The 24,299-nt window shown below is 38.3% G+C and overlaps 2 protein-coding genes across 2 annotated transcripts; both read left to right on the plus strand.

The window, feature by feature from the left end:
- Nucleotides 1-910: 910 nt before the first annotated feature.
- On the plus strand, nt 911-15,390 carry LOC306828287 (low-density lipoprotein receptor-related protein 8-like). Its single transcript, XM_079350670.1, has 13 exons — nt 911-1,044; nt 1,700-1,834; nt 2,516-2,656; nt 3,944-4,063; nt 4,364-4,489; nt 5,621-5,792; nt 6,275-6,490; nt 6,910-7,028; nt 7,237-7,376; nt 7,962-8,103; nt 9,271-9,456; nt 10,193-10,353; nt 13,434-15,390. The coding sequence occupies exons 1-13, from the start codon at nt 984-986 to the stop codon at nt 13,467-13,469; spliced, it is 1,755 nt and encodes a 584-aa protein (XP_079206796.1). The 5' UTR covers nt 911-983; the 3' UTR covers nt 13,470-15,390.
- A 1,814-nt stretch (nt 15,391-17,204) lies between these two features.
- LOC306828284 (potassium voltage-gated channel subfamily V member 2-like) lies at nt 17,205-23,630 on the plus strand. Its single transcript, XM_079350667.1, has 2 exons — nt 17,205-19,314; nt 21,515-23,630. Exons 1-2 carry the CDS (start codon nt 18,052-18,054, stop codon nt 21,812-21,814), a joined length of 1,563 nt encoding a protein of 520 aa, XP_079206793.1. The 5' UTR covers nt 17,205-18,051; the 3' UTR covers nt 21,815-23,630.
- Nucleotides 23,631-24,299: the final 669 nt, after the last annotated feature.

Below are 24,299 nucleotides of genomic sequence, written 5' to 3' on the forward strand. Positions count from 1 at the left end.
TGCTTCATTCATGTGCTCCTCTGAATGTCACAGTTTCAAGGTTCAAGGTGTTCACGTAATACGAGACCGGAAAGGGGGAAAATGTAACAACAGCGTGGATGCTATGAAGAAGATGTGTGGGAAGTCTCTGTTACAGGTTATATTTGAGCAAAAAGTAGATGTAAAATACAATACTTAATGTAAAATATCTTAACATTAAACTAAACTCCTACACCTTGTGATGTCACACTAAAGCTCTCCTGCAGACCTGCATGATGACTATAGTCTAATTTAAGCAGTTCCATTTCTCAGCACTGCAAACAGACTGTAAATAAAGATGAATTTGTGAGAACACGCGGAAGCATAAACTAGATTTGCCTAGTGTATGCTTATTCATCCAGGGATGAAGTAATAAGTCTCTAACAGAACAAACACGAATGAAACTGTGAGGGTTTTTCTTACCCCCAGATAACTGTTGGTTACTGTTGGTCTAATCAGTAAACGTAATTGAATACACCTGCGACGGTGTGCCAATTAACATTCGTAATTATGTGATGTAAAGCGTAACGTTTTTTATTCACTGACTACACGAGACGTTTTAAAGTTGGCATACATTTGAAGGCTACACTCAGAATGACATGTAAAATCTCTCTAATTCATATTCCAAGGTTATTCTTACACATTAACCAGCATTTGTGTGTAGAAAGACTGAAATAAAACTATGTTTGTTTGTAAATAAATTGTAAGAAAAAGCTTCATTTATGTAAACGAGCAGCAAATAACTTGCAAATAAAAATGTGCAACATTTTATGTCAAATTGAAAAGTTGGGAGCTACTTGTTAAACACATGCGGTAATAATTTGATTTAGAAGATTATTTTAGTACTGAACAAAGTGCAAAAAAAAAAAAACATTCTTCACGTTAAAAACCACAAACCTGCTGTCTGACAGCTCTTGCGTCATATTAGTGCGCCGCGTGCGCTGCATCTGTGGAGGACACCGAGCATGGGACACCTTGGCGTTTTATTTCTACTGTTCACATCTCTGACTTGTTTTCATGGTTTGAGTAAGTAGATGTAATTATTGATGCATTCGTGAAATAAAGAGTCAGGTTTAGTGCGTTATTGTAGAAAAAGAAAGCCGAGAGTTGAGCTCGGTGTACTGCAGCAGTTTGAATGAGGTATTACATTACAAACTACATTAGACTTTGACATGTTTTTTCTCAAATTAAATGTTGATAGACAACATAACATTAAAGTATGCCTACGTCCTGCAGTTTAGCCCAACGCTAGACATGTTTGTTTATTTAGACCGAGTTGAAAAGTTGGATATAGACAATTATATATTTCTATTTACGTAATTACATTAAACATATGGCTATAAGTATGTAAGGTCCTCCCTTTGAGCAGGTTTTTTATCAAATACATTTCACAATTTCATCTGTCTCACTTTATCAGTTTTATTGAAATATTAAATGAAATGTCATTGGACATAAGTGAAGACTGTTAAAGTGTATGTACAAGTTTTATCAAATCAATGTATGACTCAACCCCATTCACTGTTGTAACTATGTAACATTTAAACCTCGAGTTTGTATTTTTATTTATTTTTTCATTCAGGACAGAATGACTTGTATGAGTCATTACAAGCCGTTTTTTGTTATATAATTACTAAATGATTCTTGCTTCTTGTTCTCTCACTGACAGTAAATTGTGTTTCAGGCACTTCCGCTCACTCTCTGCCTTCCTGCAATGAGCAGCTGGACTTCAGGTGTAACGATGGCTTGTGCGTCCCCAGGCTAAGAGTGTGTGACGGACACAAACATTGTGCGGATGGATCAGATGAACACAGCTGCGGTGAGGGCAACATTGATTCAAGGCCGTTTCAAACCATTAAAATACGGCTTTCACTTTTCACTGGCTCTTTTTGAAATCATTTTTTTCTACCAATAAATTAAAAAACCAATAGAAAATAATATAATTAGAAAAATTGAAAGGAATTAAAATGTGGAAAGAAAGAATAAAATAAAAACCACACCAATTTCCATAGTTTGGTGTGCACCAGTACCTGAACCCCAACCATTGTCCCTGCACACTGAGCTGCGCCCACCTCAAATACACCTCGTTTTAAAAGGTTAATTTTTGATATATTTAGCAGAATACCATTGCAGATTTGTCTTTAATCCCATTAAGTAATGAGAGACTTCGACATTAAATTCCTGAGGGATTTGAGTTCCAGCGTGAACCACAAAAAGGAGTGAAAAAGCTCCTCAGAGGAATTGCCGTTTTCATATGTATATTATTTCATTTTATTATTTAGTTGTTTTCTTGAGTTGCTATGAAACTGCACACACACCTTTTGTTCAATATCCTGTCACATTCAAATCAGCCTAAGACAGAGTTCAGAATAACAGCTCAAGCTGATACAGCACTGTCTCCATTTACAAAAATAATGTTTGTGGTTCACTCTGAGGCTCTTGTGAGGTTATTTACTCAATTATTGCTCTGACTCGTCATTGTAACTCTCACTCTTCTCAGGTCACCTGAGACCTGGTCCGCAGACTCCTCCAACATGTACAGTGTCGGAGTTTCAATGTAGAAACGGTCAGTGTATCCGCTCGTCCTGGAGGTGTGACCACGACCCAGACTGCTCTGACGGCAGTGACGAGGAAAGATGTGGTGAGCGATGTGGTTTTAAGTCCTTAAACAATGCGAGAAAATCAGTGATACTTCCCTTTAAACATTAAGTACAAAATGATGTAGACAATACCATCAGCATACTTTGCTGTTGATCTGAGACTGTTTTCTCATGGTCCAGGATATTGGTTCCTCTGAGGTAAATATTTGATATTTTCTAAAACCTTTGTCTGAAGCTAATATGATCTTGACACCTTTGGGGTGAATCACAAGTTCGAGGGAGGCTCTTTCATCCAACAACATGTTGACGTTCACACTGTGCTGTTTTTTTCTGACCGTGCAAATATTGTGTACAGCCTGTTTCAGAAGAGAAGAGCTGTTTGAGGAGAAAATCCACGCCTTTGGTTTTAGCGTGAGATGTTGAATAACACTGTACACGTTGGATACCATTAAGGCTTTGTTGGTGTAATTTAGCAAGCAGCCAGCAGAGGGCAGTGCAGCTTTGCTCCACACTGAGCATCTTTTCTGTGCTTTGCTGACGGTTTTTTTTTCCTGTTTCTCTTTCTCTCTCTCTCTCTCTCTCTCTCTCTCTCTCTCTCTCTCTCTCTCTCTCTCTCTCATTCAATTCAAATCATATCAAATGAGCTTTATTGGCATGACAGATCAGCTATGTTGCCAGAGCAGTACAACAAGTGTAAACATTAACAAACAAATAGTTTTATATATTTATCTTTTTTTTCCCTCTCTCTCTCTCTCTCTCTCTCTCTCTCTCTCTCTCTCTCTTTCTGCGTTGCCTGCAGCTGTTTGTTGTTTAATGGATTCATTTGTGTTTTTCAGTTGGGTCCACAAATCATCCATTACAACATAATAAAAACATTGTTTGCCAAATAGGGAATCTGAATGTTTTTAAGTCTCTCCCAGAGGACACCACTGGAAACTCTTACAGCACAATTGTGAAATAAACATCCTAGTCAGTATCAACCCTTTAAAGGACTTACAGTGTCCCATCACCAGTTCATCAGGTGGACAGTTCAGTCTCCTCTGCCAAGGCGTACCATAAAGACCTTAATCATCTAAGCAAGGTGAACCCCGGCTTTGCCCAAAGAAAATTTTTTCTCCCAACAACAAACTTTAAAAACCCAGGACTCAATGGACAAACCACAAAACGTAATCATCATCAAGTGTTCACAAAAAAAATGTTGTTGCATTAAGAAATGTGTTCTGTGTGCAAATCAGAGACCACAGTAGCAATCATTCATGGGCCTCAAACCCACAGCTTTCTTTTTATCTTTATTGCGATCACTGATGACGTGATGCTTGTTTTTGTAGATCAGAATGAGTGTGAGGTCAATAATGGAGGCTGCTCCCATGTGTGTGAGGACCAGCGGATGGGTTTCATCTGCCACTGCCCTGAAAACATGAGGCTGATTGGAGACGGCCAGTGTGAGGGTGAGCCTGAACGCTGGACAACTGCTAACACTCACTGAATGTAGTTTCACACAACAGTGTTGTAAAGATTTCTTACTTTTTAGTGCACATTATGGAAGAAATGTCAAACTGAAAACTATAAGGTCAGTTCATGCAGCAGTTGCTTATGTATATTAGGAAACTTATATTCACATTTCTTGACTTTTGCTAACCATCTTTGTTATTGAGTCTGGGGAGCTGGGCGTCCATGTTAGAACATTTCTAAGGTTGGCCCATCAAACTCCCTTTTGTTTGTTTGTAATTGTTTGTTTTTTCACCCAGAGCTCCATCTGTGCCTGGACCGAGATGTGTGCGATCAGCTGTGCGTTGACATGAACGACAGCCTCACCTGCAGCTGCCATGAGGACTACCAGATGAATCTCACAACCAGAGAGTGCAAGGCCAAAGGTGAGAAAGCAAAGCTTCATTATCCTGCTAACAAACAACCTGTTGTCCAATGTTTTACTCAGCTGTTTGTAAATGAGATCATAATTACTGGCATGTGTTGCTCTTTGAACGACAGAATGTTCTGTGTGAACTTCTTGTTCACAAAAAAAGCCTACACTTTAGCATTTTGCCTGCAATTGTACTTCTTGGTTGTTTATCGATGTAATTAAATATCAAATGGCGTGCACATCTGAAAAGTTAAGTATTGGGTGCTGATCAAAAAAACGTATCCAAAGACAGAGAAAGACTAAGTCCGCACACCAGACATATCAAGGACCCGAAATGTTACATGTGGTGATCATTTCTAGGAGTGGGAAAGAAAATCTATTTATGTATAAATGTAGATTCTTATCTTCTGAGAGGCTATCTCTTTAACCCTTTTATTACTTTACTAGAGAACTCAATAAAATGATTTCAAAGAAATAGAAGAAACCAACACCTAGGTGAGATCAGATTGACTTAGTTTTGTTAAACCAGCACACACAGTTTACAGCGTCTTATTTCCTTCTGTCCACATTTCAAATCTAAGTAATTTAACTACTCTATCTATAATGCTATTTCATGCTGTAATTATTAACGATGATTTACAGTTGTTGCTAAGTGATGCTAAGCAGATGCAGCTAACGTAATTACATTTGCAGGTCAATTATCAATAGTCTTTAATGACTTACACACCGGAAAGTAAACAAGAGCTCGCCAGGCCAGTCAAAAAAAATTCTACCATATAAAAAGATATCTACCACACTCTCTGTATATTTACTTAAATGCACACACTCGCTGTGTTAAAGAGTCCACTTTAAAGCCTTGTTTGTCCTTAGTATGTGTTTTCAGCAGAATGATGAAGGTTTGTCCAACATGAATCATTTATGTTGTCAGTTCTCTCTGGACACGCCTCTATGTGAGTCATATCTATTATACAAGGAAGCGTATTTATGTTTAAATTTTTTCAGGCGCTGTACTGATCATTTGTATGCATTAGAGCTGAGAGCAGTTCATTACAAGTCCTGATTGTTAATGTGTCACCAAACAATGGCTTGGCTGACGGCTTTTGTGTCCTTGAATGAAATAATAAATGCTGCTGCTTGTTCGTAGGTGATGAGGCTCAGCTGGTGTTCACCTCCTCTAAAGGAATGCGAAGGATAAGCATCAGTGGCACTGAGCTCAGGGAACCGGCCTCACACATATCAGGACCTGGGCCAGTGGTGGTCTCAGCCTTCAACCAAACCGTGTTCTGGGCCCAGCAGGGACGAGGCTCAGTCTACAGGTAACCAAGTGTTTACTGCTGCAAGCCAAATGCCTAAATTCTGCATTTAAACAGTATAACAATGATGATCGTCAGTAATGTTTCATAGCGAATCTTAGATTGAAGGATGAACCTTCTGGCAGTGGCTTTCTATGTTGTTAGAAAACTAAGAAATGAAGCGAACACAAACATTTCACACCCTATTATGGCTTCTGACATTAAGCAGTACACACCACATGACGTAGCAGTTAGGTCAAGCCTCATTTCAGAGGCCGTTTCCTGCATGTCATTCCCCACTCTATCTGCCCCTTTTTCCTGCTCTATCCACACCAAATAAAGGCAAAAAGCCAATTAAAAAAAAAAAAAAAAAGATGCAGACATCAAATAAAAGCCTATAACTGGGAGTAAATGTCTTATTTTTGGGGGATTTTGTTGTGAAAGAACCTCAACTTGAATAAACGGGAACAGTTTTTCCATTTTGACACAATTGGGTTATTTTCCAGGGTCGTCCTCGATGGAAAACAGCAGGATCCCATGTTGGTCCTGAGATCTGAAGGTTCAGTCTCGGGCCTGGCTGTAGACTGGATCCACCAGCTCCTCTACTGGACCAGTATGGAAAGCGGTTCTGTTAATGTTGGCCTGCTGGACGGTTCAGCTCAGCTGCAGCTCATCACAGGACTGGACAAACCTTGTGCAGTGGCTGTGCATCCTCTCCGAGGGTACGATAGATAGATAGATAGATAGATAGATAGATAGATAGATCGATAGATAGATACTTTATTGATCCCGAGGGAAATTCAAGACACTTACTGTCTAATACAGTCACATTTTGTTAAGCTTTTCCACTAACACCACTTAGGGAGAAGCAAAGAAATAAATACACTAACAGATGAGATGCACAGTACAGAGGGCTGCTTGAAATGTCAAAGAAATATTGAAAGAGCTGCACTTTTTGTTCTGAACACAGAAGTTTGAATTCAAGTTTAAGACAAACCATTTGACTTCTCTTGGATTATCTTTGTTTGCCAACAAGAAGGAAAAAGACTTTTGTATCCAGGTTTATCATTGAGAGAGTTTCTGCTATATTTCAATCCTAACAAATGTAATATATCAACACAGTGTTTCTGTTCTTCTTCAGGATGCTCTTCTGGTCTCAGTGTGGCAGCGCCCCAAAGATTTGGAGATCTAGCTTGGACGGTCAAAACCGAACGGTTCTGGTCAGCAGCTCAATACGCCGCCCTGTTGCTCTCTCTCTGGGTGTGTTGTGAAATTCCACATGAGGAAGTGCAATGTTCAAAGTCATTATGCAGGAGCCTTTGAATATTGAACTTGTGGTTACAGTCAAACAAAGCAATAATTATTGTTGCTTCCTGAAAAACATTGTGTGATCTGTTAACCTTTACTGGATGTGCACACATTAATGTGCTGTGTTGACTTTTAATGGTTATGTTTTTCTCTATTCAAGACATGCCTCGCCAGCTGCTGTACTGGGTTGATCAGGGAATGAGAAGCATCTCCAGAGTTGACCTCCGGGGCAGTCATCGTAAAACAGTGGTAGAGTCTAACGGTTATCTGGACCGGCCGTTTGGATTGGCTGTTTTTGAGGTAAATATTCCAATGATTGAAATCAGATTGGTGCCCGTGCCCTGCAACCAGTGCGTTTTAGGATATTTCCATTTATTAAAATCTGTCCCATAATGTAGAATAGAGGAAACAAAGAAAAGGAAAATTCGCACCTCTGGAAACATCCTCTCCTACAGTAGGTGGTAAACAAGTAAAGTCTTGTCACTTAAATCCTAAATCTCACACATGCACTCCTCTAAGAAAACATGAAATCCCCCTTTTCTTGATTTGATGCACACAAAAACAAGTTTGATATTATACATGCGCTTGTGGACTGGCATTGTGCATGCATGACATAATGGACATGGATGCTTGAAAAAAAAATCACCTGCTGCTGTTAGGCCTCTATGCAAAACAATGTGCTCGTGTGACGGTACCTGATATAAAGATCGGCCTAAGAATGCATACAGTAAAATGATGATAGTTAGATTTAAAATAAAAAAGGTCATATAAGTACATAAACACAGTTTTAACATTAGTTGTTACCAGAGAGTACATTCTTCACGTGTAAAAAAAAAATTAAAAAAAATGAAGTAGTAATATCGTTGTATTGATACTGTTCATCAGGGTTTCGTATATTGGAGTGAAGAAGTGACCAACTCCATCTGCAGAGCCAGCAAACACAACGGCACCAACCTCCAAGTGCTGCTGTCAGATGCCACCTCTCCGGGTGCTATGGTCATCATCCAGCCTGCGCTCCAACCAAACGGTACGATCAGTCAAATAACTGCATGTTCTGCCTTTCTCGGACAGTGTGGGGTTTTTCACTGAAAGCTGAAGTGAAACAAAGTCTCTGTCTTACATAAATAGGGGAGCAGAGAGCAGTGGTCATTGTTTATATCATGTTAAGCCCCTGTGTTATGTAGATCACAAATGTAGCTGCACCCATGGGTGTGTTGGACTTGAGTTGAGGTGTGTTGAGTTGCATTGTCGGTGTCTTTCAGCAGCTAAAAGAGATTGTGCCATTGACCAACAAAAACTTCGCATGATGTCCATTACTCAGTGTTTCCTCCATGCTATAAAAAGAGTGCGTAATCCGGATAGTTCACCTTTTATAGGCGGGGTCACAAAGCATTTACGCTCCGCTTGTTACTCACACAGACGCACATCAGCGCTTCTAATCCTCGGCTAAATACTAGCATACTTTCAAACAAAGCGCGAGAACTCAAAGGACAAAATAAGCCAAATTCCATGCTATAATAGCGATAAGAAATTTTTAACCTTGTTCTAAAACTTGTGGAAATTATGGGTATTAACTAAAAAACATTAATAACGGCAGATTACACTCTTGATTGATGTTATTTTATTCTACACGTAAAATACAGCCACAACAAATCAGCCTTAGGCCTTAATGGGAGGGATGGTTTGAACTGGACCTGCACAAAATGACACAAATGTGCAACAACCTTGTTTTAATATTGAAAAAATTGTGTAGTGTGATAAATATTTCAAATTAAAGAGTGAATATAACTCACCTGGTATGTTCCTGTGCTGGTCTTTATTTCTTTAACAACATCTGTGTTTGCATCATGTCCCTCCTCAGCCCAAAGTAGCTCTAAAAAGTATTTATTGCCATTCAGCTGATGGCTAGCTTGAGTTAACGTGAGTTTTTCAGATTGGTGTGAACTATACCGTCATAACTCTATGAAATAGATACAATGTTTGCATGCCGATACGAAGCACTGCTTGTTTACATTAACAGTGTTTTGTTTGTTTTGAATGCTCAAATCTCTCAAACACACAGATAGTGATTAATTACAGAACTCTAGTTTAAACACTCCCTTAATGCATTGCTCTGCTTTCTGACCTATCTTACTAAAACTACCTGGCAGTCATCTCTGACTCTCCACTAACTTAACGTGCGTCTGATTCTCAGGGCCCTCTGTGTGCCGACATCCTGGGACGGTTTGCGTTGCAGACCTGCTGTCTCAAAATCTCAAGTTCAACTTTAACTCTTCTGACTCAGGACGGAACAAATCCCAAGAGCTTCCAGGCATTTTTCGCACAGTTCCTGCAACAACTTTATCTGATCCTACATTTGCTGGAATTCTTTCTCTAATCAGTAAGAAACTTTTTTTTTTTTTTTTTTTTTTTTTTCTCGAAGTATTTTGTCTGAACAGATTTTCATAACATGGCTGTAGAAACTTCCCATGCTCATCTTTCTTTAGCCTTGGCACCATGGCACGCTGCAGTTAAAAATAGCCACTTTCCTGTAACTGGGCCGGGTCACCAAGTCTGCCAATAAAATACATCTCCAAAGCAGCCCTACATTTTAGATTACATCTGAATGTGTTTGTGGAGCGTTTTTCAATATATCTGAGAATCACAGATTGACCCTCAAGCTAAACACCAAAGTGAGTTTGTTCCCTATGATTCGTCAACTGCTCATTCTTCAGAGACTCCGAGGAGCGGGATGTGAGGTCACTCGCACTAAGGCCAACATGATCACTCCCGTCTGAGTCATATACAGTACATGCAACAGGCAGCATCTGTCAGTATGCATTAGCACTTCCAACGTTTTATTCGTGATCTCAGGCGATCTCTGTTTATACAGACAACCATAAACCGAGGCGAGGAAGCTTCCTGAAGCCTTCTTAAATAGGTAAACCTTCTTGGGTAGTCCACAAGCACCTCGGATTATTCAAACAGCTACTGTATGAATAGTGTTGAAGTTTTTTGTTGTCATGGCAGCCGCTTTTTGTGTGTTTTTTAAACTCGGAGGTGGTGACGGCTTCTCAATCCTCTGTCATGTCTGCAAATGCTCCAGAAAGTGATTTAATATGTTTGTGTCCCTCCAGTGTTTCTCAGTGTGCTGCTGGTGGGAATGGCTCTGTGGTGGTGGAGAGAGGAGCTCAGCCCGTCTGGGTCCCTCACTGAGCAGAGCTTCTCCCTCAAAGAGTCCCAGGACCCGCTCATCATCCAGGAGCCACCCATTGGACGAAACATGCATCCTTTTAAGGCAAGACAAGTTTATGAACTCGCACACAGTGATGCACATATAAAGCAGACAGAGGGCCTTCATACACTTTAAAGAGGAGATGTCATTCATTGAGCTAGACGTGTGTACATTTGAGATATATATATATATATATATATATATATATATATATATATACCGTAAAATTCGGACTATAAGCCGCTACTTTTTTGTCACGTTTTTAACACTGCGGCTTTTAAAACGATGCGGCTTATTTATGGATTTTTCTTGCGGGACAATGAGCTTGTGCCGCAAAAACATTTGTCCTCGTCACATCGGATCTTAATATCAGTCATTTTGCGCTTCATGCACGCACCCTCATGATGGAAAACACACGGAGAAATACATATGATGCAGCTTTCAAGTTAAAGGCGATCGAGCTGGCTGTCAAAGAAGCTAATAGAGCTGCTGCACGTAAAGTTGACACTGACAGCGACAACGAAAAAAACACTGAGGAAGTGAGTAATGAAGTCATTCCGAGGCAGTGAATGGATGGACTTTTTCTTGTGAAATGTATTACTGTATTACGGTAATCTTTTTCATCAGCCGCGTTACAGACACTGTTTGATAAAGGATTTACAGTAGGCTTTGTATTTGCGGATTTTACCGGTAGTACGTATTTAATTAAAAGTTAAAACAATGTTTTTATGTCACGTCTTTCTGTGCAAATAGCTCTTGTTATAACGTGGACACCTGCGGCTTATAATCAAGTGCGGCTTATATATGTACAAATACATTTATTTACTTATTTTTAGCCGGTGCGGCTTATATCCAGGTGCGCTCAATAGTCCGGAATTTACGGTATATATATTACAGTCTGAAAGCAATGTTTATTTTCCACCTCGTGCTTATTTTGAGAGGCTGTGTTTGTGTGGGTGCAAAGAGAAAAAAAAAACTAGTCACTTTAAATAATGATAGACAGGTTTATACATAATATCATATCAAAGAAGGTCTTTATTTTGATCTTAAATAGCTTATGGTTATTTCACATGAGACCTGAGTCTGTGGATCTCCTTGTTCACCCTCCTGTCTCTGAGTGAAAAAGTGATGTCACAAATCGTTGTGCATGTTTTGGCCACATTTAAATCGAACTCTGACATTTGAGGGTTGTTGGGCTGCACTGTTGTTTAAATCCAATCAAAGCACACCCACAGCTCCAATGGGGCTGATGAAGTTAAGAGTTTCAGTCACAGTAAAACAAACATTTCAGCATCTCTACTTACTTCTGTTGGGCTTGAGTCTTCTTAGTACTTTATTGAAATACTAAGAATAAGTTCTTAGATTCACAGCACTCGTACTATTTAAACAAACTGATCTGTTGTCGTCAAAGGTTCTTGGGCACGGTACGAATTGCCCAGTGTGCCCTGAAAGCTCCCGTGAAGAACTTTCAACTTGTGTCGATTTTAGAGAGCCCTGTGGATAAAGTTGTACCTTTTTATCTCTCTGCTGATATTGTCCCTTACATGCAGAGTTCTGATGTAGAAACTAATCCTGCTTTCTATACCAACATATAAAAAAAGGCAGAGAGCTGGTAATCTCACAAAAGCTCTAAATGTTACTTCTATGAAAATGTCTGTGCTTCAAATAAACTACATTAACATTTTGAGAAACATTTTTTTTTGTTAGTTACTTTATTGTCCCTGTGGGGAGATTCATTTTCACAGTTTTATATAATTTAAGATCTTTAAAATGAAAAATAGAGGTAGTAAAATGTAAAGCTTTTGAGGTTTAACCACTGTGTGTTATTGTAACAACTGAAGTTTGGTCGTTTAAGGATTTTCTTTTTAATTTCTAGTAAAAGGACAGTCTGTCATTGTGTCTAAACCAGCACAGTTATTATATGCACAATGAATCTGTTTTCCTGCAGCCAATGGTTTCCACTCACGAGACTGCAGAAAAAGGCTTTCAATCACAGGAAGCACAGGTGTTTCCTCCTCAGGAAAGTCATACTTCTCCCAAGACATGGGTTCGGGGGCCACTTCCCTGAAACTATGCTTAGACACATAGAACCTGAATAACATGACAGAGTGATAACGCCAAACTGACACAACTGAGACATAATAGTGTCTTGACCCAGTTTGTCAATGCCCTGCTACCTCACACGACCAAAAGACCAGGTCCCGTATTCACAAAGATTCTGAGAATCCTCAGAGATATCCGAACAGTTTAAAAAGTTAGCAAGAGACTTTTTAAGCAAGATTTTTGTTTCCTTTTGTTTTCTTTTATATTCCCTCTGTAGAGGGCTTTATATGTCATTGAGGTTCACTCCAACATGTTTGTTTACTAAGTTCTTGTTCATATGTTTCTACATTTAAAAAATGGTTATATTACTGGATGGGTGGGTGCATAATGGGTCCTTTCATGCTTTTGTATTGCTTATCTAGTCTGGGATACTTTACCGTGGGCTAAAATTGTACAATTGCAGATAGTGATGAGAAGTATATGTATTATTATTATTATTAACTGTATGGACCTGGAAAATCATAATAAAAAGGGTCAAAGATTTTTAGCCAATAGGAGTGATTTTTAGGAACATTCTTAGAGCGACTCTAAACAAGGAAGAAAGGGAAACTTTTATCTCAGTGAGGAGATGGTTGGCTCATTCTTTAGAAGCTGTGATTGGTTAATCCAAAAAAAATTGAGAAGAAAAGTTAATGATAAAATCTAGTCAGACATTGTGCAATTATGAACACTATGAAATTAGCATATGTGTGATAATTTTGGAGGCATACTTTAAAAGTATATAGCCTACAAAATGTTTAAATGCAATAAATGTGATGTAGGCCGCATTTTGACAAGTCCAGTCATTAGCTGGTCAGTTAGCTGTTAGTGATCTGTACATCTCTTTCTTACTAATGAAAGTAATGTAGTTGCCTTAAAAATCCTGTGTCAGTCTGATATTCTAATGTTTATGAGCTTAATGTTATTGAATTGTCTCTTAGATTTTCTTAGAAAGCATTTGGGGTGCTTCCCCAGATAAACACTGCTTGACCCACTCCCATCAGTTTATAGGCTTATGGTGTGCAGTATGTCAACTAAGCCTCATGTCTCCCTGTCGCCAGGAAACTCTGCTTAAGCTGGACTTGGACGGTGAATGACGGCAGCATGTCACACGTGGTCAGCTGACCAGGCTTCCCCTGGTGCCAGTTTAACCAAGCAGTGACCTCAGGACAGAGGGGGTGACAGGACAGCACTCTGAAATTATACAAGAACTGACTCCATGGTAAATATAAGATGAGCGAAGGTTCAAAGAGTTCTTTAGTTTGAGCTCTTGTGCTTCTGGAGTTTGTGTTTTTTTGTTGGAGATGTTTTTTTGTATTCACTCTAAAAGTTGAGAGTCGCAGTGAAAAAGCAAACATCAAGCCTTCTTCTTCTTTTTAAGCATAGTTCTAAAGAGGTCACGATTTTAAGTATGTCTGAAGATCAAGATAGGATCTGTTTAGATGAAACAATTGTTTTGATTAGTCTTTTTATTCAGAAAAGAAGAAATCAGATAATGTAGCAACAAAAAAGAATAACGGTTCAAGTCTGAATGCAACACACTCGCTGATTACAGCTTCTCAAATGTCTGGGTTGATTTAAAGCTTTGTTTCCGAGACACAAAAAATCCATATATTTAGACAAAAAAAAAGCAGAGCAGGGGAAGATTCTGCAGACCAAACAATTACTAGGTAGATGAAAAACAATGTCTAATTACAAGGTAGATATTAATTGCACTTTCTTCGTCCCGAGGTTTTATGTTTTCAGTGTTATGGCTAGTATTTATATTTCAGCATCAAACCGGTATATTGTCATTTATTGGAAAGCCTTCTCTTGAGAGTAACTGGTGTTTGGTCTAACAGATGTAGTGTGAATGTAATGCGCTCTGTTTTCTGTAATGTTATCAAAGGAAAATGTCGAAAATTACGATTTTCCACGCACTGGATTACAGGAATAATTCATTACCCATTCATAGATGAATCCATTTGTGGTCAAGACTAAGTTGTCCATTGATGAAACTCTTGTAGTCAAACATTAAATATAAATGACAATGACATCAGGAAGTAAAGTTATACTAGAGCTACACATTGATGGCCATTGTTTAACTTAAACAATGGCCATCAATAGAATATTTAATTTGGTCTCTTCATGATTTGAATTGTCTTTAATTTAGACACAAACTTAAAAAAAATGTAAAAGAAGTATGTATGACATGCTGTGAAGTTATAGACATTAAAATTGTAGTTAGAGTTTATGACAGCTGGTATCATTTCAATATAACTATCAGAGTTTTCCCACTCTATTTATGCTTGAACCATTTATAGCCAGCAAGATATTAATCTGTGCGTCATGTGCCTCTGCGTTCAAGCACGAGTGGATTCTTGTACCTGTTTACTTAGGTGCTGAAATAAAAGGCAAGAGGTTGGTTGTAGGACTTAATTAACTTTGATCAGAGCCAGGTAAGCCGTTTCCCACATTTCCTGGTCTTTCTAAAAGGCTAGCTTGATCAACTGCTAGCATCAATACATATTTACTGATATGAGGTAAATGTATTCCCCAGATATCTTCCTAAATGTAAGTTAAAAATGATTGTTTATCTATCAAATCAGAGTCCGGTATTAGGCACGTTGGATTTGTTTGGTTGCAGAATTTGTGTTATGTTACCTTCTGAGAAGAAGTGGTGCGACACTGGGAACAAATGTGTGTCTCTTTGGTGTTTTTTTTTTCCTTTGGTGCACAGTCTGTATTCTGTTGGAGTGAGTGTTTGGTTGATGGACCTGCCTTGTTTCTATTCTGTCTTTTTCTGTGATTATCTCAAAGAAAAATATTCAATTCTGTTGGACTGATTCCAATCCATCTGCCTTATTTTGAGAAATATTTCTGTTCGTTTTTTTTGACCTGCTGAGTGTGGTTGGTATTTATTTTTAAGGAATGTTTTATTTATTTTCTAGCAGCAGTGCTGTAGTTTCAACAGGGATGTATCTGATAGATGCTGTGAGCTGTATATGACTCAAATAAATTTATTTCATTTTTTTCCTACATTTGTGGTTTTTTTATTACACCTTTTTGTTTTTTATCTTCTTTGCCTCTGCAGCTTTGACATTTTACCATTTTACCACACATTTATAGGATTTGGTAGTAAATACACCAAAAAGTATAAGAGTTTACTTTCAGTGTCACGTTTATTGAGCACATTTACAATAATAGTTCAGAAAAAACTTTCACAGCAACTTACAGTTATGATGAAAATCCTGCTTTTCATGCAGTGAAAAATGTGTCAAAAAAAGTAATGGAACTTTTAAATCCCATTTATACTCTATACGCACAGAGTGCAAAAAAAGGAACACATATTTCTGATCTATTAAAGACCAATTTTGTATTGTGCAATATAATTTATAATCTACGGGTTTTCTGTATGAGGAACTCATGATCTAACCGGTTCTGGTACATTGCCCACCACTTTTGGCTGTGTTGACCTACTTCAGAGATACCTAAGTTAACTTTCTCTTGTCTATTTCATGGATGAAGCAAGGCAACTTTATATCTGTAGCACATTTAATGCACAAAGGCACCTCATCCTGCTAGTCTAAAATAATAAAAGATTAAACAGAAGTACATAATACAAGGACAATAATGTCATTTAAAAAAGAATTAAAAGCTGTTAAATTAGATGATAATTTATGAAGTGCTTGATAAAAAATTAAAAAATACAAGCTCACATTCGAAAGCCAGGTAAAAAAAGAAACGGTTTTAACCATCTAATCTCTGAGGGCGGCTTGTTCCAGTTACCGGCAGCGTAGTGACCTAATGCTGTCTCACATTGTTCAGTCACAGGACTGAAGAAGGGGAGCAAATAAAGTTTATTGAATTTAATATTTTATAGAGCAAAGTGTCAGTGTTTGATGTTCCATGAGCTGTCCACATCTACCCTCGAGTTCACAAAGGAGATTAAAGACGAGCAGTCTGTGCCGCAGCAGCTGACGCATCTTCTGAGCTTATTAGGTTACTGTTAGACCTGACCCAGTGACTTTAACCGTTTTCCAAGTGTATCTCTAATGAATCTCTATAACAGTTAGTCAAAAGCTGTTACAATGCTAATGATTTTAAAAGTCTTATATAAAATAGAATGTATATATATATATATATATATATATATATATATATATATATATATATATATATATATATGTACACACACATTAGATGTATTTGTTACACAATTATTTTGATTAAAGCTTAAAGTCTAGTTATCATTTCTGACAATCAGCCTACTGTGCATCATTAAAAAAGAATACAAAATATTATACACTGCATACAACACAATAAAGTGAGTGCAACTAGTGGATATTGATTTGCTGTGTAAGTGGCTAAAGAGGGCTGTGTCAATCCTTTCGGTTTGCCTTCGAGAGAGAATTTCAAAAATCTCATCCGTCCACCAAACTGATTGTGGCCTCACCTTTGTCATGAATTGACAAAGGTGTGTAAGTTAAAGAAAATCAGAATTGTTAAAAAATAATACATTATCTGTGTTTTATGCATCTGTTCTTTTTTTCTTTGAAAACGGAACAGAAGTTGAATGAATGCAGTTTATGGCTAGGTAGGGCCCTTCTGGTATTTATAGCTATGTCTACATGTCAATAAGGGAGAAGTAAAATACAGGATTGTGTGATTTTGTATCATAAAAAGTGTTGTAAATTGTTGCTTCCTATCAGCGATTTTAACACAGGAAGTTATAGTAACACAACTCACCTTTTAATCCTCTGGCAGACTTTTGACAGCTGTCCAGATAGGTAGGTGTTTAACAACTATATGGGTTTTTCTACATCTCATCTTTGCAGTTCCTTTGTCCCTGTTAACTATAATCTAATGATGAGGTGTGAGGTGCGTCAAGGTGGTTAGCAGGGGAAGAGCACAGACAGTCAATTAAGGTGAGAGGAATTACCTTCAAGTTACATCTGTCAGACACACAATGGTCGGTATTGTCTAGAACAATGTGAGTGTGGTTACAAAAATCATCAACATAGGTCCTCACAGGAGCTTTAAATGAAACAAACACAGACAGATGAAGCTCGTGTCAAATGATTTCTTTTGGCAAGATTACTCTATAAACCCGTCGTTTGACGTTTTTCTTTCAATTTATGCCAATCAAAATCGTTTATTCAATTGCTGGAAAGTAGTGTGAGGAAGTGAAAGAAGAGAAAATAGCAGAATTGTGATTTAAAAGAAAATTGGAAAACAAATCAGCCACCACAACTGATAGGCCAAAGTTGCAGCTTTGTCTCCATTAAAATCCTTAAATCAATTTGTTTACTAATCCCGCCTCCCCCTATATTTACTACTACTTAAGGAAACTTGGAAAGGCCCAAATGAGATTAAATGGATGACATTCTCACTGCTTGCCCTTGATCTAGTCTGGCTACTGAGTCAGATGCCTGTGTATTGTCCTCTTAGTCAGAGAGGGGGAATCTCTTCCTCTTTATCAGACCCTGGGGACTATAATCTCAGCCACAGATGAGGGAGAAAAACAAGAAGAGCTGATTTTTACTGGGATATCAGTTCCCGCAGGACCAGACACATTCTTTCTGATGATTCAGCAAAATACCGGGTGTTTCTGGACTCATTTTCCTGGAGAGTTTCCTGTTATGCTTTCCCCCCCTTTTTTTACGGTTTACTGATTTCCTGCCTTGGACCACAGTTGCGATGGCATCACTGAATTTTAAACTGCAGAATTGTTTGAAAAATCGCCGCTCCACTATCAACTGTCTGCCAAAGGGTGTAGAGGACATCAAGACATTCCCGTTTTCTCAGGAGAAAGCAGTCAAAGCTTGGACATCGCTGGAGAATCTTGACACTCCAGGCATCAAACCAGAGTGCCCTAAAGGAGATAAAAGACAGGAAAGGCAACAGGTCATCATTGTTAATGTTGGGGGGAAAGTGTTTCACATCCCCATACAGTATGCTTCTAAGTATCCTCAGACGAGGATAGGCTCATTGGCCCTTTGCAGTGACCGAGCGAAACTCCTGACGCTTTGTGACGACTACTCTGTACGCAAAAATGAGTTCTTCTTCGACCGGGACCCTGCATTTTTTCACCATGTTTGCCATTTCTACACAAGCGGAGTTTTGTGGGTCATTCGTGAAATGTGCCCCATCAACTTTGAGGAGGAGATCGCATACTGGGGCCTGAGCCTGAAGGACACCCAGCTCTGCTGCTGGATGGTGTTCCAGGAGAAGGTGGATGATGTGAAGGAGAACCTTAAAGTGGACAAGGAGCTGATGGCTGAGATCGAGGTGAAGTACGATGACGAGTGTTTCGAAGAAATGTTCTGTGGGAGTGTGCGAAAGTATCTGTGGAACCTTGTGGAGAATCCATACTCTTCAACTTTAGCCAAGGCTTTCACTGTAGTCTCCAACCTTCTTGTGCTGTTCTCCATCTTTGCAATGACTCTCAACACCGTGGAGGAACTTCACAAGTATAAGATAAATGGCAAAACACATATGGAATGGGTGGAGATCATCACCATTATATTCTTCACCTTTGAATATTTAATTCGTCTTTTCACCACTCCGAACATTGCAATCTTTTTGAAGAGCGGACTCAACTTTGTGGACATGGTGGCTGTCATGCCGTATTTCTTCCAGATAGTCTTTGAGGTTTTTTCTGACCAGGAGAGCATGAGTGCACAGGAGGACCTCAAGACCATGGCTCGGGTCAGCAAACTGAGCCAGGTCCTCAAAGTCATCAAGCTAATGAGGATCTTTCGGATTTTAAAGCTTGCTCGACATTCCACGGGCATGAGAGCGTTTGGCTTCACCCTGCGACAGTGTTACCAGCAAGCCTCTTGTATTCTCCTTTTCATTGCCATGGGAATCTTCACTTTCTCTGCTCTCCTGCATTCAGCAGAGAGAGAGACTGAGGGAACTCCTATCAGCAGTATCCCACATGCCTGGTGGTGGGCTGCGGTGAGTATCAGTAGCTGCTTAGCTAAAAGTCACCCTCCAGACATTAAAATTAAAAATCTCCCCTTTGCCTGTCCTCTTTATCAACAACCACCTGATGTACTTTAGAAGGCAAATAATTATTACAGTAAGCAATACTACCAACAGGCACACATTTATATAATCCTCAAAGAGGAATGGAGCGCCTGCATTCAGCCCTTAGATTGCCTTTTTTTCTCAACTCAACTCAACTCAACTTTATTTATAAAGCGCTTTAAACAGCCATAGCTGTGAGAAAGTGCTGTACATCCACTTTGTCTGGCTTGTTTATATAAAAAGAAAAAGAAAATAGTTCTATTTGCACAACTTGTCCTGATGAAAAGATGTTTAGATATGATCCATATCTCTGTTTGGGAGATAAGCGCCCCTGGGTGATGACCTCTACTTACCCTCTCTAATAGTTCCTTGCTGCGTATGTCATACTTGGGTCATTGTAAGAGCTGTGATACATACCATATTGTGAGAATTTCTCTGATATCGTTTAATCTTAATGGTAGATATGCCTTAGAATTATTACACATAAAACAAAACTAAAACTTGAGTACTTCCTGCGATAATTCACATTTATGAGATAAAATAAATGTGTTCTCTCTTGTTACATTTTTAACCTTATAACAATCAAATACTTATTATTCACTTATATTCAATTTAAATCTGAGTTTCAGAAAATAACCCCTCTGTCCAGGCTGTTTTGTTTTGTTTTGTTTTCTAACTTCAACGGCACTAACTCTGCATGAAGATCTGCCTTTTAATTCTTGTAAAAATTGCCTCTTGCAAAATAAAACCTCTCCAACATGGGAAGGAAACCAATAAGAACTCAATGTGTTTTTTTAACCTGACATTACAGCATCCTCTTTCACAGTTTTAATCTTTCATCTGTTATTTCTCTGCGGGAGTTAGTCGGTTATAGAAAAAACTTGCAGTCCCTTCACAGCAAAATAAGTGTTAATCTGTTGTAAATCTTAAACCAAATTACTCTGACAAACTCTGTTTTCCTGTCTTCTTACAGAGCACTCTAGGATTAGATTTCAACACAGATCTATATTTGTTTTTTGTGTAAAACAAAATCTAAAAAAACATGTTAACAGGTAAAATGTTGCCTACAACAAGGACAAAACGTTGTTGAGTGTTTCTGAGTGGGGATCCATTGTGGGACCTCAGGCCCATTTCATCAAATGCTCTTCTTTTAATCAGCAACTTAAAAATGTAGCTCCTTCTGTAGTCATTTATGAATTGAAACCAACTTGTGCATGGGAATATAAAAACACTCATAACAGCTGTGAAACAACCACTGCCTGTTAGTGGTCTGCATGCAAGAAAGGATGGAAGACATAAAAAAGAGATTAACCTCCCCCTCCATTTTCATTAACAGGATTCATAAATACTTTTAATTTTAATTAGCAAGTTTTAAAGTTAACTTAGGATCATTAACACATGTACCTCTTTAAAGAAAAATCAGTAAAAGGAAATGAAAAACACAGATTTTTCTAATTCAACATTTTGTTTTTGCACCTAGGTTTTTTGAAACACCAGTGCAGTTGTCATGCTGGAAAAGTGCTTGTCTGAAACAAAAGTATACTTGTGGAAATACACTTTCATCTGTAGATTTACTCTTTCAAACGTGAAGGCAATCAGCACCGGAAAACAATAACATTCGACATTTCTTTGCTCAATAACATTTTGTCACCAAAGACAGATTACACAAGGAGCATGCTGTAATCTTGTTTGAACCAAGACTAAGCTTCTGTCCTACATTCACCTTCTCTCTGGAGGAGAAGGAAAGATACACAACCCAATAAGTAACAGTACAACACACCCAAACCAGCTTGCCTGATTATTTTAAGTCATTTCAAGTAGCTCACTGCTCGTAAATTCTGCAGGTTTTTTTTTTTTGTGACAGACACATTTTTATTAATCATACATCCTGTGTGAGGACATTCTGTCTCAACCGCTCTGACTGAGCCAAGAGGAACAGAAAAATGATGAGCCATTGAGAAACTGAAGCTGCGTGACACTTTTTACCTGCAGTGTGTGAGGGCGAGCTGTGAGCTCTAAAGAAGCAGAGAGGAAATGCACCCTAAAGTGTTGACTCAGAAATGTTTCTAATTATTCTATATTCTATGAATAACAATAATGAATTGTGTTTCCCTTTTTATCCTCTCAGGTCAGCATCTCCACTGTGGGCTATGGGGATGTGGTTCCTGTAACCATCCTGGGCCGCTTTGTGGCCTTTGGTTGCATCTCATTCGGTATCATCCTTAACGGCATGCCAATCTCTTTCCTCTTCAACAAGTTCTCTGATTACTATTCTAAGCTAAAAGCCCAGGAGTACAACACCATATTAGTGCAGCGCCGCTTTTACCTTAAGAAGCGCCTCCGACGTAAAATGGACATGTGTTTTCATCCCCCAGAGGAAGAAAGTACGGCCGACAGCCAGTGCGAGTGCCCACACAGTGACTCCTAAGGCGGCCAATTAAGTTTGCTGTCTTAAGTTTGAAAATGTTATTTGCTAAACTTGAAACTAAGTTTTTAGGTTTGACAATGTGTTACAGTAGATAAGGAGAAAAGAAGCTAATTTAAAGAAGGTTCAAAGATTAAGTGGGCGTGACAAAAGGCAGAAAGAGGAAGTGGATTAATTTGTCAGCCTCTTTGAATTTATACACACCAGATCAACAGAGGGAAGTGTCTCAGCCCTGATGATTATCAGCCACTTTTTTGTACTATATATTTAAACAACAATTGTTATCGTGCTCTAAATAATTAATGAGTATCAGGAAGTCTCCAACTTTGAAATATACAACCAGGTGTGAGATGTGTGACTTTAAAGTGGACTTGGACCGGAAAAGGTCTGAATTGTAAACGAGTGCCTGTGAATGAATAAACATAGAAACGGGGAATGCTTTATAAACACACACTTGTGTTTTCATCAAGACTGTCACATATGTTACATGAACCTGTTCTATCAAATGAATGATTACAGTATTGTTGACTGAAGTCTTTCAAATTAAATTTGATATGATCCTCTCAAGCGAGTAAGAGAAATCAACACTGATTCAATAAAATGTTCAGACAAAATGAAAGTTGAATCATGAAATACTGACGGTGAGAAACGGTTCGATTTTAAAGAAGATGACTTGGACAATGAGGACCTATTCCACTTTTTTATGTTTCACTTATATAAACATTTTAATTAATATTTTATCTTTTACATGTTTTCTTTTTGGGTTGAGTTTAGATACAGAATATTTTTTGGGTTGTTTACTTTCCTCAACTGCTCTTTTATACATCCTTACACATAATGTCTAACAACAGAAAATGTGTATCTTTGATACAGATAAAGAGAACACAAAGATAAACTAAATCCCAACATTGAAGTTATGTTTTGGGCTTTTTTGCACCGAGGGCTGCTTAGGAAGCGAGAGCGGGGGGAGGAGATTCAACAAATGGCAAAGGCTGTATTCGAACCCACAGCTGACATTTGACGCCTACAATTTGTCGTGATGTGAGGTTTCCTGTGTGAACTGTTAGGAACAAACCTAAGAATTATTTCCTGTGTTCTGACAACACTCTTAGTCTGCACATATGCTAAGAAAAGGTGAAACGTTATGTTCAGCTATGAACACAACGTTTCACTGTTAAGCTGCAGCATGTATTTATCCAGCTTCTCCGTGTATTCAGTGTTTATGCAAAGCTAAGCTAATGGCAAGGTCCTGTCCTTATTTTTACCATACATGTAGGGAGGGTTGGTCTTTCAGTCTTTCCAATCTTCAATATAATGTGATTGCTTATCACATTATACAAAGTGAGATCACACCATTTTTTAACAAAGTGCTAAACTGACATCTTTCCAATTTCTCATGCCACGTATTTTTTAATTATGTATTATATCCCATGGCCTCAATTTTCTTCACTTGGTTTAATAATAATAAATCCTAGAATTCTAATAAGGTCTTCGCTCCGAGGTCAGTGGCCCTAAATAATATTTGAACTGCTTTCTTTCATGATCGAAATAGAGAAAGTTGCAAAATATCTTTATTTGAGTAACTAGACTTGAGCTTATAGCGCTTTTCTAGTTGACAACTCAAACCGCATGTCACACCTGGCAAAGATTGCTATGTAGTGAGACTATCAGAAGTAACTAATCCCTTTCACACACACTCATACACCGCTAACAAAGCAGAAGGGGCAATTGAGGGTAAAGTGTCTTGATCAAGGACACTTGGAACTGTTGCTGCAACCAAACAGCCACCACAGTATGATTGTAGGCCATTCTACCAACCTCTGCCTACCAATTTCACAAGTGAGTTTTATCAGTTTCCTTTTTAGTGACATTTTTGCAATGATTGATGGTCAGTGAGGTCTGATTTGTTCACTCGGTCATCCCATTTTTAATGTTTAATCTCACAGTGGTATTTAAGATCCAATAAGTAACACAAGATATCTGTTTTCAATAGTGAGAGGGGATGTTCATATATGCACATGAAGCTAAGAAGTTACTGTGTCTCACTAACATTCTGTATAGACTTGAACTTGGACTCATTGTGCAACACATACAGTACTTCCCTTTTTCCTTATTTTCAGTTTTCTCATGCTGCTTTGCAATAGTTTTGTGACTTAAGTCCAGCAACAGCAAGAAAGCGAACTTTCCACATCCTTTACAAGTTTGGTTGAAGGAAACTCAAGGAGATGAGCTCAAAATGTTTATTTAATTGAGCAACTGTGAACACTTCTTCTTTTAATGGAACTATAATAATCAATCGTTTATGTGTCCATCTGATCATCAAGAAAAATTGTTTCAACAATTTTACTCAACTGCTCGTAATAACTTCCACTTTGTTGTTGCTTCAAGCAAGATAAGATAATATACTCCTTTAAGGTATTTCTCTTCTGTTAAGTGTTTTCACATCCAAGTCCAATTGGTTTTGTCTTGTGCATAAATATCCTAAACA

This window comes from Symphodus melops (assembly GCF_947650265.1).
Source record: "Symphodus melops genome assembly, chromosome: 8".
Classification (NCBI taxonomy): Eukaryota; Metazoa; Chordata; class Actinopteri; order Labriformes; family Labridae; genus Symphodus; species Symphodus melops.